Source organism: Bombina bombina, chromosome 3, assembly GCF_027579735.1.
Source record: "Bombina bombina isolate aBomBom1 chromosome 3, aBomBom1.pri, whole genome shotgun sequence".
In the NCBI taxonomy this organism is placed as follows: Eukaryota; Metazoa; Chordata; class Amphibia; order Anura; family Bombinatoridae; genus Bombina; species Bombina bombina.
The window spans coordinates 459,412,032-459,430,889 of NC_069501.1; the positions used below are offsets into that span (position 1 = coordinate 459,412,032).

The 18,858-nt window shown below is 41.6% G+C and overlaps 1 protein-coding gene across 1 annotated transcript in view; it reads left to right on the forward strand.

Annotated features, from left to right (window-relative positions):
• The first annotated feature begins 413 nt into the window (after window positions 1-413).
• Window positions 414-18,858, forward strand: part of LOC128652394 (caM kinase-like vesicle-associated protein) — a 74,708-nt gene continuing 56,263 nt past the window's right edge. The window contains exon 1 of the mRNA XM_053705332.1: window positions 414-505. Within this exon, the coding sequence (XP_053561307.1) occupies window positions 414-505 (92 nt within the window). The remainder of the gene's footprint in view (window positions 506-18,858) is intronic.

Consider the following 18,858-nt stretch of genomic DNA (forward strand, 5'->3'; position numbering starts at 1 on the left):
GTATAATGTTATAACCAAATAGAGCATTTTAGTTTTACACTAGAATGTCTTTTTAAAAGAGAAATGTAAGCTCCATTTCCAGCACAATAATATGTGCAGTGACACATACACATTTACATATTCAAAAAACTTTATTGTACATGCATTTTCAGTTAAACAAAACATATCCAAGGGCCCAGACTGACATTGTTAATATTATGATTAATATTATATTATATATTTCTGTTTGTAAAGCTAGTTTGCATTAAACAGAAAAATATTTTAGACTCAAATCTCATCAATAAATTTCAATAGAAAAATGTATTACAATTATGATATTCTAATTTCCCATCTATACAATACCTTTCTTTTATGTAGTAACATTAAAATGTATATCTTGTTTTTTAGAATTCACTGTGTCAACTCTGGATAAAATGGGGCGTAAAGATGAGGAAGACGGATGTGCCTGGAAAAAACAAACTAACAACATTCGAGATACTTTTGTGTTTATGGAAGTCTTGGGATCGTAAGTAAATTAGTCTGTTGTTTCATTTATTAGATTTAAAGAGACAGTCTAATCCTGAATGTTTATTGTTTAAAAAGATAGATAATCCCTTTATTACCCATTCCCCAGTTTTGCATAAACTAACATGGTTATATTAATATACTTTTTACCTCTGTGATTACCTTGTATCTAAGCCTCTGTAGACTGCCCCTTTTTTCAGTTCTTTTGAAATACTTGCACTTTAGCCAATCAGTGCTGGCTATTTAATAACTCCACTGGAGTGAGCACCATGTTATCTATATGGTACACACAAACTAGCGGTGTCTAACTGTGAAAAACTGTCAAAATGCACTAGATTTTTAACCCAAGCCCGAATGTATAATTTTGACTATATTGTCCATTTAACTACTCATAGACTTCAGTTTCACACACTGATATATTCAATTCAGAGTAAAAGTGTTGTAAATATCTATTGTTTTTGTGAAAAATTGTACTTGTCACACAATTTTGTAACCTAAAAATGCTGCAAATAAAACAGCTGGTTTTGGCAATTTGCTTTTTGGCTTCTCTAGGGAGTGTGGGGCAAAACACATGTTCTGTTTAAAGGGACATTATACACTCATTTTTTTCTTTGCATAAATGTTTTGTAGATGATCTGTTTATATACCCCTTGAAGATTTTTTTTGTAAAAAATGTTTAGTTTTGCTTATTTTTAAATAACATTGCTCTGACTCCTAACCAAGCCCCAAAGTTTTATGTGAATACCGTCAGCTACCTACTCCAGCTTGCTCCTGTTTGTGTAAAGGGTCTTTTCATATGCAAAAGAAGGGGGAGGGGGGGAGTGTCTTATTTCCCACTTGCAGTGGGCTTTCCAGCTACCTTTTCAACAGAGCTAAACTGAAAGCTTCTAAGTACATTTTTAAACAGTTTTATACTGGATTTTTATATCAGTATCTGTGCATTGTATTATTTATAGTAGTGTCTATTACATGCAGTTATATGAAAATGAGTGTATACTGTCCCTTTAAGGTTTGTGGCTAAATAATTATTTAAGATTGGAGTAATTTAAAGCATTTACTACCCCTTTAAAATGCAGGATAAGATATATTGAGGGTATTATTTACATATTGTTCTCATGTTCCTATCTTGAACCTATTAATAGGTTATTTAAGAAAGCATATTTATCAAAAAAATGTAGATAAAAAAATGTCATAAAGTGTTTCTAATATTGTTATTAAAAATAAGTGAGCATCTTTGATAAATTTACTTCATTATTTCCAAAGTGTGCTGGACTGAATATATATAGAAATGGAGACTTTAGGTGTAGATAGTGGATCGATTGAATGAACAAAATGTTATTTTGCCTACCTCCCTATCTCTGTTTATAGTACATGGATTGCATAGACTATATTGAACATGTAGAGAGAACTTTACGTGTTTCAATCACGAGGCACAGCATGTTTTATCTAGCAGTACCAAATGCATTTAGCATTTTCTGATTGCCATCTGCCTGTCAGGAATCCCGGCAATCCTATTAAGGTATTAAATGCTAAATAGGGCTATTACAATGCAAAAGTGCCAATGAACAGCATCAATGTAATTCCAATAGGCTAAGACTCAAACATTTGGGGAAATGGTTTATTCCTCATAAAGCTAAGAAATTATTTGTTTTATGTTCACACTGCTTATCATACATTTTAAAAACAAAATGTATATTAAGGCATTATAGACAACTAAGCACTACTACAGTTAATACATTTGTATGAAAAATGCATAATGCAGGGTTGCATTTGAGAAGCCCTGCAGTCTGAATAGTATATTTTAAAATTCTGTAATTTCTATACCCACATAAAAAAAAATATTTTGTTTCCACCTCTTGAGATACTTCTCTATTTTATTGGTCTGCTTACTATAATACCTGAGAAATAAATAAATAAAGCTCACATTAACTAATTAATTAGTTCCCTATAAATTAGATAACACAATTTTTATCATCCAATGCAAAAGTAAGCGTAATAGAAAAACTTTGCACAGTGGGAACAGTACTGGAATTTTTATTAAGTAGGACTTTATTTTATTAAGAACCTTATTAAACACCTTATTACAGCAGAATTGCGTAATCAATAAGTGCATGATAAAAAGACATTGCAAAATAATTTTAAATGAGCAGTAGATTTTTTTTTCTGATGTATTTTAAAATGTACTTCAATTTCCCTGCTCCTTGTATCATGTGACAACCATCAGCCAATCACAAACTGATATACGTATAAACACTGTGAACTCTTGTACATGCTCAGTAGTAGCTGATGCCTCAGAAAGTGAGTATATAAAAAGACTGAGAACAATTTCATAATGGAAATAAATAGTAAAATCTATTAAAACTGCATGCCCTAATCCGAATCATGAAACTTTAATTTTTACATTAGTGTCCTTTTAATACTGAATTATAAAATGTTTCATTATATGTAGTAAAACCTTGTCCCCTTTTACTGAAATTTACATCTGATAATTGTGGGATTTCCTATATAGAGGACTTAAAGGGACATTAAACCCAATTTTTTTTCTTTCATGATTCAGATAGAACATACAATTTTAAACAACTTTCCAATTTACTTCTATTAAATTTGCTTCCTTCTCATTTTATCCTTTGCTGAAAGTTTTATCTAGGAAAGCTCAGGAGCAGCAGAGAATCTAGATTCTAGCTGCTGATTGGTGGCTGCATATATATATATATATCTATTGTGATTGGCTCACCCATGAGTTCAGTTAGAAACCCTTAGTGCATTGCTGCTACTTCAACAAATGATACCAAGAGAATGAAACAAATTTGATAATAGAAGTAAATTAGAAAGTTGTTTAAAATTGTATTCTCTATCTGAATCATGAAAGACAAAATTTGGGTTTCATGTCCCTTTAACACTGTCCACACAGTGATTGGTTGCACACTCTAGTGACCAATTTATAGCTGCCCTCATTGCTTTATGGTCACTTAAACTTTACACTTATTTTTTCAGTTTTCAAAAAACAAATTTAATTAAAAAAATTATTCTCTCAGGCTAATCTTTTATTTTTTAATTTTTTGTAGCATTTATCAAGTGGTTAATGTCCCTTTAAATTGTATTTACTTTTGTAATTTTATCAAGCAAAAAACACATTTTTAATAATATTTACTGTAGGTGTCGATAAATAGCTTTCTACTCCCTGAGTTCTGCTCTGGGTTGTGTAAAAGGAATCTTGAAGTAAAATATATTAATAAACTTTAAAAATGTATATTAAAAGATATTAGAGGGGTTAAAAAAACACATTTTATAATATAGGCCCTTTAAGAATGACAGAAGGGATGAGATTAAAAGAGAAAGAGCATTGATAGCAGAATTTAAAACTGTGAAAACACTTGGAGGCAGCTATCAAAAGAAAGGGACATAGAACAGAGCTTACAAATGTGAGAAAATAAAGAGGTACATTTATGTGAGAAGTTTTCAATATAAAGAACATGACCCCACATTTTCCCACTATTCGTTCCTTGATCAATAAATACACAACACCTGATTGGGAGAGAAAAGGCCGCAGCTTATTTATTAAACAAACCAATAAATTAACATCTTTATTTAACTTTTCAACAATATTTACAATCCACCTCAGTGCTTGCTTTTATTTTCTCCTAAGCCCCCACCCCTTCCAGGGCTGGGCGTTCCTCACATTCCTTTGCTTACCCCACATAACTACCACCATGTTCCATTAGGCGTAAGCCTCAACAGAAACTAGCAAGCACTTCCGCTTGCGCTGCGACATCACCTAGCTCACCATACAGGGAGGGAGGGCGGGACACACCTCCTACTGTGCTGTTCAGAAGGACACCTGTGACCTCACTTCCAGTGCTGGGACTTATCAAAGTTCCCCAACCCCACCCACCTGGAATAATCCACTCCTGGGGGGGAAGTGGGGTCACAGGTGCCCTTCTTCCATGCTGTCATCCGGGGCCTTTACTTGACCCCACATTTTCCCACTATTCGTTCCTTGATCAATAAATACACAACACCTGATTGGGAGAGAAAAGGCTGCAGCTTATTTATTAAACAAACCAATAAATTAACATCTTTATTTAACTTTTCAACAATATTTACAATCCACCTCAGTGCTTGCTTTTATTTTCTCCTAAGCCCCCACCCCTTCCAGGGCTGGGCGTTCCTCACATTCCTTTGCTTACCCCACATAACCACCACCATGTTCCATTAGGCGTAAGCCTCAACAGAAACTAGAAAGCACTTCCGCCACAACTCGCTCCCTAGCGAGTACCGCCAACCAAAGCTAAGGCCTTTTCTATCCCCTCACGAAGATTAAAATTAAATAAATGTAGCCCGACTTCATTGAGGTGCACTCCGTCCTTCAGGTAAAAACATTTACCCGACTCCCCTTCAAACTCTACATGGCGTAAGCCAACACCCCCCAGCCCCTTTACGTACCCAGATACGGTTCTATTGACCTTCCGTCTGGAAGCCTCCAGCTTGTTTGCGTCCCACGCCGATCTCCATACTACTCTACTCTCAATCTCAGACCATACTAGGACCATACCCGGAAACAGCTGACACAATCTATCAAAACTTCTTTTTATGTCCTCAATTAATACCTTCTGTGGCATACATCCCAAATCGTTTCCGCCCGAGTGCACCACCAATACCTTCCGGGGGGAGAAAAGCCTGGCATGCTCCACCACCGTGCCCACCACTTGTGACCATTTCATGCCCCTGATCCCAAACCATCTGATGATAAGCCGGTCCCTTCCAAAGCCCAACTGGGTCCCATCCGGCTTCACTGCTGCTGCCTTCCTCGCCCAGTACACATAGGAATGTCCTACGATCCAACACTTCCCCGGCTCTGCCAAAAAATTAAAACGTTATCAGTTCCCCCCGATTCGGGGCACCAAACCCGGTCTCACATACCCCCGAAATCGCTCTGATCTCCATCTCCCAATCCTCCTAATCACTGAAGCCTCTAACCCCAAATTAGCCGCCTCCATCGCCGCACCTATCCTGAAAGAATGAGAACCAAACTCCAGGCCCACAATTCCCATCAACCCCAATACCTTCCGCATTACTGCCACAAACTGAAAACGCGACAATGGCATTCCGTCCGCATGAACCAACAACGGGCCTGCCCCAGAACCGGCCATCTCAAGATATTCCTTCACAGCCCTTACTGGGCAACAGTCCCCGCCAATTGCCCGCAGCACCACTACTGATCCTCTACCCTCTTGGTCCGTCTTAGACCTCCGAACCCATAACTCGACCATCCCTTCTGTCACCACAACATCCTGCCTACTCATCCCGCTCACGTCCCACTGGTTTTTTCCCACCAGCTCCGACACCCTGAACGCTCCAAAGAAAGCCAGGACAAAAGCGGCCCTGAACAACAGCTCCTCATACCTTGATAAACAAACCCTACTTAGCTCCGCCACCAACCCCTGCAGAATCGCAAAAGTAACTGGCCTCCGACCATCCGTCCGGAATCGCTTTTTACACATCCCTCTGACTGCCATCCGAGTAACAAAATTTTTTGTAAGATCCTCCATACCCAGCAATCGAAAAAGGAATGCCATTTCTGCCATCCTCTTTCGCACTTCAGAGGGCGATAGCCCTTCCCTCTCCCATGAACCTACCCAGCTCATCCATAACAAGAAATTACTCCTCCTGCATTCCTGATACTGCTCCTCCTGTAGCACCCGCTCCCACAACTTCCACACTCGGGCGTAAGCCCTCCATGTGTTAGGAGCCAATGCCCTTTTGATTAATCTCAACATTCCTGGCAACCCAGGTACCACAGATCCTTGGGACATGCTACTCCATCCCGCTCCGCTTCCGGGGCCACTTCTCGAAACCTGTCCCACTGAAATCGTGACAAAGCGTCAGCAATAACGTTAAATCGACCCGGGACATGCACTGCTCTGAAAGATATTTTGCATCTCAGGCACTCCAATACAAACACCCTTAGGAGCCGTATCACCGCCGGCGAGTTTGCCGTTAAACGGTTGATGGCCCATACCACTCCCTGATTGTCAGAATGGAAACAAACCCTTTTGTTGCCCAGCTGCTCCGGCCAAATCTTTAATGCCACAACCAACGGGAATAATTCCAAGAAAGTCAGGTTCTTAGTCAAACCCCACTCGGTCCACACTTCGGGCCATCTACCCGCACACCACTGGCCGTTCAAATAGGCCCCAAAACCGTGAGCTCCTGCAGCGTCTGTAAATAAGCACAGCTGGTCGTCCGACCAGCCTATTTCCTGCATGATCACTTGCCCGTTGAAATCCTCCAAGAAAGTCCGCCAGACCTTCAAGTCCTCTTTGACCTCCACCGACAACCTGACATGGTGTTTGCCCATAGCCCCGAAAGGAATGACTACCCCTCAAGGGAGTCATAATCTCTAGCCAGATGCTCATATCTCTGTCGTCCCACCGCATCTCTGGCCGAACCGCCAACCGTTGCCTAAAGCCCTCGTCGTACCGCCACCACGCCATTCCCCCGTAGGTCCTATACGCACTGGAAATCTCATCGTAATAACAGAACAATGAAGACCCTTGATCCGGGGTCTTCTCGCATGTGACACTAGCCAAGATGCCAAAGGCACGCGACCAATTACTAAAAGTCTTTGGCAATTTGCGCCAACGTTTTTTGCGCTCCTCCTTTTTCCCTGTTTCCTTCTCGTCCTCCTTTACCTCCAGAACGTGCTCCAAAGGCAACAGGGAGAAAATCTCCATATATTCCCGTTTTCCAATCTTTTCCCTCAATTCACTGGTTAAGTGAATCCCTAAAGGGCCAATTGAACAGAGACATGGTCTCCGCATAGCCCCTTCAGGCACCCGAACCACCTCTCCTACACTGCTCGCTGTATTTCCCGTGCTTGCCGCCAGTACCAGCGACCCCGCCACAGCTGGGGTAACCCCTGGCGTGGCCCACGCCGCCGCAACCGATGTACTCCCACCCGGGTTTTCCAAAGACGCAAGTAAAGCTTTCAAACCTGACACCAACGTTTCCCTCTCACCAGACACAGCCCCATTCACACTTGGTGCCCCACCAGCCATCTCACCTGCTGGCTGCTGCACCGTTCCTGTGCGTTCCTCTCGTACTGGCCTTGCTTCTGTATGCTCCTCCCGTACAGGTCTTGCTTCTGTGCGCTCCTCTCGAACCGGCCTCGCCTCGTCCCTGCGGCCTCGGCCACTGTTATCTTCCTCCCTTCCTCTGCTCACGTCCAGTCTCCTCCGAACCGTTTCTCTCCTGGCCGGGGATCTCCCCCTGCCATACCTGCTCCGGTCCCGGCTTCTATCCAATCTGGCCCAAGTAGGCGATGCCGATGATCCGCCTCCTCTTGTCCTCCTTCGCGGCGACCTAGACCTCCTGCCTCCTCTTGCAGTCGCCGTCCTGGCCGGCTGCATAGCCCCTCGATCTGTCCTACCTCCTGCTACCGGTGCCTGTAATGTAGATATAGACATAACCTCTCTCCCCACAGAAACCCCTCTACCCCCTAACTCTCCCTCCTGAGATCCTGCTCCCTGCCCTCCCCCACTCCGTTGAGGAGACAATAACTGTAAGATCTGCGCCAAGGCGGACAGATCTCCTACCTGACTCGCCGTTCTCGGTCCCGCCGAGGTGCCCTCTAAGGGATCCTCCTCCTCATCCGCAAAGTCCCCACTGGCGTTGAGCTCGAGTGGTGGCTCCGTAAGCCTGTCCTGCTGTGCCGGGATGACTCCTTCAGAGGCGTCCAGAGCCTCCTCCCTCAGTTCTCCCCCGGTCCCACCTGTAATGCACAATAAAACATCAAAACTGTCCACACCAGCAATAAACACCCCCCCTTCCCTATATTTTGCCTCCATATGACCACTCTTTTTTTTTTTTTTTTGCGTACAGCTCCCCACTATAGGACCCCCCCCCCTACCCGCCCCAGAGGACCCTACCCGTCACCCCCTCCTTAGAAAACTTTACAAACCCCCCCCCTTGCTCGGCGTACCCCCATAGGGGAAGGTACCACCATCCTGCATCTGAGACCCCCAATCCCAATGGCCCGCTAAATCTACATGCTCCCCAAAGGGAGGGGAGCCGCTATAAACCAAACCGAAATACCAGCGGACCTGTCATGAAAGCTGGACCCCAGGCTACATTCTTTCTCTCTTTCCCTTTTTTTTTTTTTTTTTGGGGGGGCCCAAAATTAGCACCTCGCCATGCGCAACCGGGAAGGGCCTATCAGGCACACCCACCCCTAGTAGTCTGGTACCTGGCCTAAGGAAGCCGCCTAAAACTTGCAGAGAAGCAATTTTATTTATATTTCTTTTTTTTTTTTTTTTTTACACAGTCAACGAGAGTAGCTGGGTTATAACCCCAAAACTACTGCTTGCAAAGTGGTTCCGTCAGCCTTTATGCCACCAAGGCTGGCATAAAACCCACATGCTCCCTCATACTATGTCCCTGAAATGTGTTTTTTTTTTTTTTGTCGCTAAAAGCCCCCCCTCTCCAGCCTTATTAACGGCCAAATATGTCCCCCGGGCTCATTCCCCGATCCCCTGAACACTCTCCCTCCCCCCTCTTTTTTTTTTTTTAGTAACCGATCTGGCGCACACTGACAAATCTAGGTTCCCCCTTTCCCCCTGGCCATTTTGTCGCACTCTGTCAGGTAAACCTCCCCCCCCCCCCGGCCATTGGGCGCCACCTGTAAGTGCAGCTCCCCCCCCCCCAACCTTAATAACCCGTGTCCTTCCAATAAAAAATTTTTGCGCCCTTTTTTTTTTTTTTATCTGCGATAGCTCAGCCATTATGCCCCATACTTCGATAGCTCAGCCGCTTACCTGACTCCCGACCTCTTCTCCCGGTCCGTCCTGATCTGCCGCTTCCTCTCGCTGTCTGAGGCTCCGACCGTTGACGTGCCGTGATGACGTCAGACCGCAGCGCCGCCCGCGACCGGGCCTCCGTTCCCGCTCCGGACCGTAGACCTCCGCCGCTCTCCAGCCTCGCCTGCTCCTGTGGACCCGCCGGCTGACTCCTCTCCCGACCGGATCTTCTCCTGCCGACCTCCGGGCTCAAGCGTTCCGGTGGCCTCGACCTCCTGGCCGGCCGTCTTCCGCTCCCGACTGCTGACTCCAACACCGGGCCTGTCGTGGCTGCCTCCCCAGCCGTGGATAACTGCTGCCGGATCCATCCTTCGCCATTCCTCCTCGCCGCCGACAGCAACTCCTGCAACAAGGCCTCCATCTTCAGGTAAGTCAGTGTACACACCTCCTACCGTGCTGTTCAGAAGGACACCTGTGACCTCACTTCCAGTGCTGGGACTTATCAAAGTTCCCCAACCCCACCCACCTGGAATAATCCACTCCTGGGTGGGAAGTGGGGTCACAGGTGCCCTTCTTCCATGCTGTCATCCGGGGCCTTTACTTTATAGAGACCTTATAATAAATGAGCATTTTTTTAAATGTTAGAATTAAAGGAGCAAAGCTGAAAGGGACATTGTACTATAAAATCCCCCCTCCCCTGTAAAATTGGTTTCTCCTTAATATGTTTAGAGTGACTTGTTATTGTTATACCAGTTGCCATGTTTAAAATGCATGGGAAATTGCACCTTTAGGTATAAGTTAGTATATGAAATGAATGTTACTGCTAAATGAAACCACAACCTAATGAAATGGGCTAGCAGGTAAAGCAGACCTCTTTATCTTTTCTAATTATTTACTGATCTTCTTTTTTTACTGTTTATTAAAATGCTAATACTTAGAAAGAACAATGGAAAATAAAAATGGTAGTACCTCTCTGTCACAGACACTAACTTGGAGCATCATTTTATCTAAATCTTCTTGTTTATAGGTTTTTTGTCTAACCAGAACATAAGTTCAGAAATGTTCAGTATGGGTAGGGAAAGAAAAGACAAAGGGGCCCATTTATCAAGCTCCGTATGGAGCTTGAAGGGCTGTGTTTCTGGCGAGCCTTCAGAGTCGCCAGAAACACCAGTTATGAAGCAGCGGTCTAAAGACCGCTGCTCCATAACCAGTCCGCCTGCTCTGAGGAGGCGGACAGAGATCGCGTGAAATCAACCCGATCGAATACGATCGGGTTGATTGACACCCCCTGCTAGCGGGCAATTGGCCGCAAATCTGCAGGGGCCGGCGTTGCACCAGCAGTTCACAAGAGCTGCTGGTGCAATGCTGAATGCGGAGAGCGTATTGCTTTCCGCATTCAGCGATGTCTGTTGGACACGATCCGGTGTTCGGATCATCTCGGACAGACATTTCATAAATAGGCCCCAAACGGTCAGATTACAAGTGATGCGCTATTTAGTGCTTTAGCTAGCTTAAAAACACTGCCAGAAGTACACTTTTAACGTGCGCATGTCAGCCCGCGTATTACAAGTTTAAGGGACATTAAACACTAAATAATTGCTAGATAGATTGATGCATTCAAAGAAAAGATTAGTCTGAGAATAACATATAGATGTATTTTTAAAAGTTTAATTAGCTGTTTTAATATTAACAAAATAAGTGTAAACTTTTAGTGTCTATAGAACAATGGGAGCTGCCATGTTGTAACTTAGGTTACCTTCTCTGCTGTGGCCAATAAGGAACAGTTATAAATATGTCACTAGAGTTTGCAGCCAATGACTGTGTGGAATATAACAGTGTTCTGGACTTCCATTTCTAACAGCAACTAAAATGCTCACAATTTCAGAATGGAATTACAGGAAAAGGGAACTAAATAAATAATACAAGTATTATATATATATATATATATATATATGACTTATCATTTTATATTATTATCTCAAAGTGTTTAATGTCCCTTTAATAGTAAAATGTTTGCGTGAGAGTGAAAGCTGACGCACGCTAAAATGAGGACTTCAGATACTTGTAAACACATTAAAGGGGAGAAAATAGTGTACACTGTCCCTTTAATGAGTTTCCAATGATCCATTTTACCTGTTGAAGTTTATTAAATGGTTTACAAATAGCTCTTTTACATTTATTTTACCAGCTAAAATAGCTGTTTTTGCCTATTGAAAGCAGCATTGATGCTAAAAATGTCAACACCTCAGTATTGGATATAGAAAATCTATGTAAACAAGAGGCAGCAGCAGAATATAACCTGTCGGGGAAGCACAGCCCATTTGAAAGCACGTTCTTGCAGTTCCTTTGAATGTGATGAACTCTTAGCAGCAGCTTCCTTACATTATCCCATTTAAAGCTAGAGAAAGAGAAAATCAGGAAACCAGAAGAACTATAAAAGGGGTATAGAGACAGAGCTTTCCAAAAGAGAGGTTTAAAAAGACCAAGAGGTTAAAGGGACTTTAACCTTTTAACGCCGTTATGCCGTTCTATTCCGTCATATTTACACTGGGCTTTAAAGTCGTTATGACGGAATAGAACGTCATAACAAACGGCTGTCCTGAAGCCTTCTGTGCTTCAAGGACTTGATCGCGGTCTGGAGGGCGTTCCTAGGGTTGTAGGGACGCCCCCCAGATGCGATCCAATAATTGAAATCTCGCGATCGTATGCACGATCGCGTACTTTCAATTTTGTCTACATCGGAACAGGTGTTCCGATGTAGACACTTTAGCCCTGTCACGAAAGGGTTAAACCCCAAATTTTTCTATTATGATTCAGATAGAAAATATCATTTTAAACAACATCTCAATTTACTTCTAATAACTAATTTGCTTCATTCTTTAGATATCCTTTGTTAAAGAAATAGCAGTGCACATGGGTGAGCCAATCACACGAGGCATCTATATGCAGCCACCAATCAGCAACTAATGAGCCTATCTAGATATGCTTTTCAGCAAAGGATATCAAGAGAATTAGGCAAATTAAATAATAGAAGTAAAAGAAAAAGTTGCATGCTCTTTGAAAATCATGAAAGAAAAAATGTGGGTTTCACGTCCCTTTAATTTATTGAGTATAAAAAGTATGAAGAAAGCTAGACAGTGGACACAAAAAACACATAAGGATTATTCCCAGCATTACAGTACAAAATATAATAATCTTGTAACTTTAGAAGCCAAATGTTGTGTTCCGTGCTAGAAAAACTTGGCACAAGAATTGTCCTGGAGCTATAGCAGAGATCATTGCTAAGCGTAGGCCTCACTGCCTGGAATACACAGATATTGAAGCTTTGAGGATAGATGCTTTGACTCTTGTTTCCTGGCAACACATCTACTATCATGGTTAATTTCCCAAGGAGACTGCAGTGCTGTGTAATTTAAAAAATAAATAAATAAAGCTTGGTGGGCGCTGTAATTATGAGTCTCACTGACTCTCATCTGCACCATACCTGTTGCCAATGAACAGAGGAAATGAACATGTAATAATATTTCTGCATCTTGTATATTCAGAGGTATACAAAATAAACAAGGGGTTTGTTTTAGACTATGTTATAATAATGGGGCCACACAAAAATGTCCAATGCAAAAAGGGGTCCCAGACTCCCAGGTGAATACATTTTAAAGAGACATGAAACCCAAAATGTTTGTTTCAAGATTCCAATACAGCATACAGTTTTAAACAACTTTCCAGTTTACTTCTATCAATTGTGCTTCATTTCTTTCATGTAATTAACAAGAGTCCATGAGCTAGTGACGTATGGGATATACATTCCTACCAGGAGGGGCAAAGTTTCCCAAACCTTAAAATGCCTATAAATACACCCCTCACCACACCCACAAATCAGTTTTACAAACTTTGCCTCCAAGGGAGGTGGTGAAGTAAGTTTGTGCTAGATTCTACGTTGATATGCGCTCCGCAGCAAGTTGGAGCCCGGTTTTCCTCTCAGCGTGCAGTGAATGTCAGAGGGATGTGAAGAGAGTATTGCCTATTGAATGCAGTGATCTCCTTCTACGGGGTCTATTTCATAAGGTTCTCTGTTATCGGTCGTAGAGATTCATCTCTTACCTCCCTTTTCAGATCGACGATATACTCTTATATTTACCATTACCTCTACTGATTCTCGTTTCAGTACTGGTTTGGCTTTCTACAAACATGTAGATGAGTGTCCTGGGGTAAGTAAGTCTTATTTTCTGTGACACTCTAAGCTATGGTTGGGCACTTTATTTATAAAGTTCTAAATATATGTATTCAAAAATTTATTTGCCTTGACTCAGAATGTTCAACTTTCCTTATTTTCAGACAGTCAGTTTCATATTTGGGATTATGCATTGAATTATCATATTTTTCTTACCTCAAAAATTTGACTTTTTTCCCTGTGGGCTGTTAGGCTCGCGGGGGCTGAAAATGCTTCATTTTATTGCGTCATTCTTGGCGCGGACTTTTTTGGCGCAAAAATTCTTTTCCGTTTCCGGCGTCATACGTGTCGCCGGAAGTTGCGTCATTTTTTGACGTTATTTTGCGCCAAAAATGTCGGCGTTCCGGATGTGGCGTCATTTTTGGCGCCAAAAGCATTTAGGCGCCAAATAATGTGGGCGTCTTATTTGGCGCTAAAAAATATGGGCGTCGTTTTTGTCTCCACATTATTTCAGTCTCATTTTTCATTTGCTTCTGGTTGCTAGAAGCTTGATATTTGGCATTTTTTCCCATTCCTGAAACTGTCTTATAAGGAATTTGATCTATTTTGCTTTATATGTTGTTTTTTCTCTTACATATTGCAAGATGTCTCACGTTGCATCTGAGCCAGAAGATACTACAGGAAAACCACTGCCTGCTGGATCTACCAAAGCTAAGTGTATCTGCTGTAAACTTTTGGTAGCTATTCCTCCAGCTGTTGTTTGTATTAATTGTCATGACAAACTTGTTAAAGCAGATAATATTTCCTTTAGTGATGTACCATTGCCTGTTGCAGTTCCCTCAACATCTAAGGTGCAGAATGTTCCTGATAACATAAGAGATTTTGTTTCTGAATCCATAAAGAAGGCTTTGTCTGTTATTTCTCCTTCTAGTAAACGTAAAAAGTCTTTTAAATCTTCTCTCTCTACAGATGAATTTTTAAATGAACACCATCATTCTGATTCTTTGGACTCTTCTGGTTCAGAGGATTCTATCTCAGAGATTGATGCTGATAAATCTTCATATTTATTTAAGATGGAATTTATTCGCTCTTTACTTAAAGAAGTACTAATTGCTTTAGAAATAGAGGATTCTAGTCCTCTTGATACTAATTCTATACGTTTGGATAAGGTTTTTAAAGCTCCTGCGGTTATTCCAGAAGTCTTTCCTGTTCCTAATGCTATTTCTGCAGTAATTTCCAAGGAATGGGATAAATTGGGTAATTCATTTACTCCTTCTAAACGTTTTAAGCAATTATATCCTGTTCCGCCTGACAGGTTAGAATTTTGGGACAAAATCCCTAAAGTTGATGGGGCTATTTCTACCCTTGCTAAACGTACTACCATTCCTACGTCAGATGGTACCTCGTTTAAGGATCCTTTAGATAGAAAAATTGAATCTTTTCTAAGAAAAGCTTATCTATGTTCAGGTAATCTTCTTAGACCTGCTATATCATTGGCTGATGTTGCTGCAGCTTCAACTTTTTGGTTGGAAACTCTAGCGCAACAAGTAACAAGTCGTGATTCTCATGATATTATTATTCTTCTCCAGCATGCTAATAATTTTATCTGTGATGCCATTTTTGATATTATTAGAGTTGATGTTAGGTTTATGTCTCTGGCTATCTTAGCCAGAAGAGCTTTATGGCTTAAGACCTGGAATGCTGATATGGCTTCTAAATCAACTCTACTTTCCATTTCTTTCCAGGGAAACAAATTATTTGGTTCTCAGTTGGATTCTATTATTTCAACTGTTACTGGTGGGAAAGGAACTTTTTTACCACAGGATAAAAAATCTAAAGGTAAAAACAGGGCTAACAATCGTTTTCGTTCCTTTCGTTTCAACAAAGAACAAAAGCCTGATCCTTTGTCCTCAGGAGCAGTTTCAGTTTGGAAACCATCTCCAGTCTGGAATAAATCCAAGCCTGCTAGAAAGGCAAAGCCTGCTTCTAAGTTCACATGAAGGTACGGCCCTTATTCCAGTTCAGCTGGTAGGGGGCAGGTTACGTTTTTTCAAAGAAATTTGGATCAATTCTGTTCACAATCTTTGGATTCAGAACATTGTTTCAGAAGGGTACAGAATTGGTTTCAAGATGAGACCTCCTGCAAAGAGATTTTTTCTTTCCCGTGTCCCAGTAAATCCAGTGAAAGCTCAAGCATTTCTGAATTGTGTTTCAGATCTAGAGTTGGCTGGAGTAATTATGCCAGTTCCAGTTCCGGAACAGGGGATGGGGTTTTATTCAAATCTCTTCATTGTACCAAAGAAGGAGAATTCCTTCAGACCAGTTCTGGATCTAAAATTATTGAATCGTTATGTAAGGATACCAACGTTCAAGATGGTAACTGTAAGGACTATATTGCCTTTTGTTCAGCAAGGGAATTATATGTCCACAATAGATTTACAGGATGCATATCTGCATATTCCGATTCATCCAGATCATTATCAGTTCCTGAGATTCTCTTTTCTAGACAAGCATTACCAATTTGTGGCTCTACCGTTTGGCCTTGCTACAGCTCCAAGAATTTTCACAAAGATTCTCGGTGCCCTTCTGTCTGTAATCAGAGAACAGGGTATTGTGGTATTTCCTTATTTGGACGATATCTTGGTACTTGCTCAGTCTTTACATTTAGCAGAGTCTCATACGAATCGACTTGTGTTGTTTCTTCAAGATCATGGTTGGAGGATCAATTTACCAAAAAGTTCTTTGATTCCTCAAACAAGAGTAACCTTTCTGGGTTTCCAGATAGATTCAGTGTCCATGACTCTGTCTTTAACAGACAAGAGACGTCTAAAATTGATTACAGCTTGTCGAAACCTTCAGTCTCAATCATTCCCTTCGGTAGCCTTATGCATGGAAATTCTAGGTCTTATGACTGCTGCATCGGACGCGATCCCCTTTGCTCGTTTTCACATGCGACCTCTTCAGCTCTGTATGCTGAACCAATGGTGCAGGGATTACACGAAGATATATCAATTAATATCTTTAAAACCGATTGTTCGACACTCTCTAACGTGGTGGACAGATCACCTTCGTTTAATTCAGGGGGCTTCTTTTGTTCTTCCGACCTGGACTGTAATTTCAACAGATGCAAGTCTCACAGGTTGGGGAGCTGTGTGGGGATCTCTGACGGCACAAGGAGTTTGGGAATCTCAGGAGGTGAGATTACCGATCAATATCTTGGAACTCCGTGCAATTTTCAGAGCTCTTCAGTTTTGGCCTCTTCTGAAGAGAGAATCGTTCATTTGTTTTCAGACAGACAATGTCACAACTGTGGCATACATCAATCATCAAGGAGGGACTCACAGTCCTCTGGCTATGAAAGAAGTATCTCGAATTTTGGTTTGGGCGGAATCCAGCTCCTGTCTAATCTCTGCGGTTCATATCCCAGGTGTAGACAATTGGGAAGCGGATTATCTCAGTCGCCAAACGTTGCATCCGGGCGAATGGTCTCTTCACCCAGAGGTATTTCTTCAGATTGTTCAAATGTGGGGGCTCCCAGAGATAGATCTGATGGCCTCTCATCTAAACAAGAAACTTCCCAGGTATCTGTCCAGATCCCGGGATCCTCAGGCGGAGGCAGTGGATGCATTATCACTTCCTTGGAAGTATCATCCTGCCTATATCTTTCCGCCTCTAGTTCTTCTTCCAAGAGTAATCTCCAAGATTCTGAGGGAATGCTCGTTTGTTCTGCTAATAGCTCCGGCATGGCCTCACAGGTTTTGGTATGCGGATCTTGTCCGGATGGCATCTTGCCAACCATGGACTCTTCCGTTAAGACCAGACCTTCTGTCGCAAGGTCCTTTTTTCCATCCGGATCTGAAATCCTTAAATTTAAAGGTATGGAGATTGAACGCTTGATTCTTGGTCAAAGAGGTTTCTCTGACTCCGTGATTAATACTATGTTACAGGCTCGTAAATCTGTATCTCGAGAGATATATTATAGAGTCTGGAAGACTTATATTTCTTGGTGTCTTTCTCATCATTTTTCTTGGCATTCTTTTAGAATACCGAGAATTTTACAGTTTCTTCAGGATGGTTTAGATAAGGGTTTGTCCGCAAGTTCTTTGAAAGGACAAATCTCCGCCCTTTCTGTTCTTTTTCACAGAAAGATTGCTATTCTTCCTGATATTCATTGTTTTGTACAAGCTTTGGTTCGTATAAAACCTGTCATTAAGTCTATTTCTCCTCCTTGGAGTTTGAATTTGGTTCTGGGAGCTCTTCAAGCTCCTCCGTTTGAACCTATGCATTCATTGGACATTAAATTACTTTCTTGGAAAGTTTTGTTCCTTTTGGCCATCTCTTCTGCTAGAAGAGTTTCTGAATTATCTGCTCTTTCTTGTGAGTCTCCTTTTCTGATTTTTCATCAGGATAAGGCGGTGTTGCGAACTTCTTTTGAATTTTTACCTAAAGTTGTGAATTCCAACAACATTAGTAGAGAAATTGTGGTTCCTTCATTATGTCCTAATCCTAAGAATTCTAAGGAGAAATCGTTGCATTCTTTGGATGTTGTTAGAGCTTTGAAATATTATGTTGAAGCTACGAAATCTTTCCGTAAGACTTCTAGTCTATTTGTTATCTTTTCCGGTTCTAGGAAAGGCCAGAAAGCTTCTGCCATTTCTTTGGCATCTTGGTTGAAATCTTTAATTCATCTTGCCTATGTTGAGTCGGGTAAAATTCCGCCTCAGAGAATTACAGCTCATTCTACTAGGTCAGTATCTACTTCCTGGGCGTTTAGGAATGAAGCTTCGGTTGACCAGATCTGCAAAGCAGCAACTTGGTCCTCTTTGCATACTTTTACTAAATTCTACCATTTTGATGTATTTTCTTCTTCTGAAGCAGTTTTTGGTAGAAAAGTTCTTCAGGCAGCGGTTTCAGTTTGAATCTTCTGCTTATGTTTTTTGTTAAACTTTATTTTGGGTGTGGATTATTTTCAGCAGGAATTGGCTGTCTTTATTTTATCCCTCCCTCTCTAGTGACTCTTGTGTGGAAAGATCCACATCTTGGGTAGTCATTATCCCATACGTCACTAGCTCATGGACTCTTGTTAATTACATGAAAGAAAACATAATTTATGTAAGAACTTACCTGATAAATTCATTTCTTTCATATTAACAAGAGTCCATGAGGCCCACCCTTTTTTGTGGTGGTTATGATTTTTTTTTATAAAGCACAATTATTTCAATTCCTTATTTTATATGCTTCGCACTTTTTTTCTTATCACCCCACTTCTTGGCTATTCGTTAAACTGATTTGTGGGTGTGGTGAGGGGTGTATTTATAGGCATTTTAAGGTTTGGGAAACTTTGCCCCTCCTGGTAGGAATGTATATCCCATACGTCACTAGCTCATG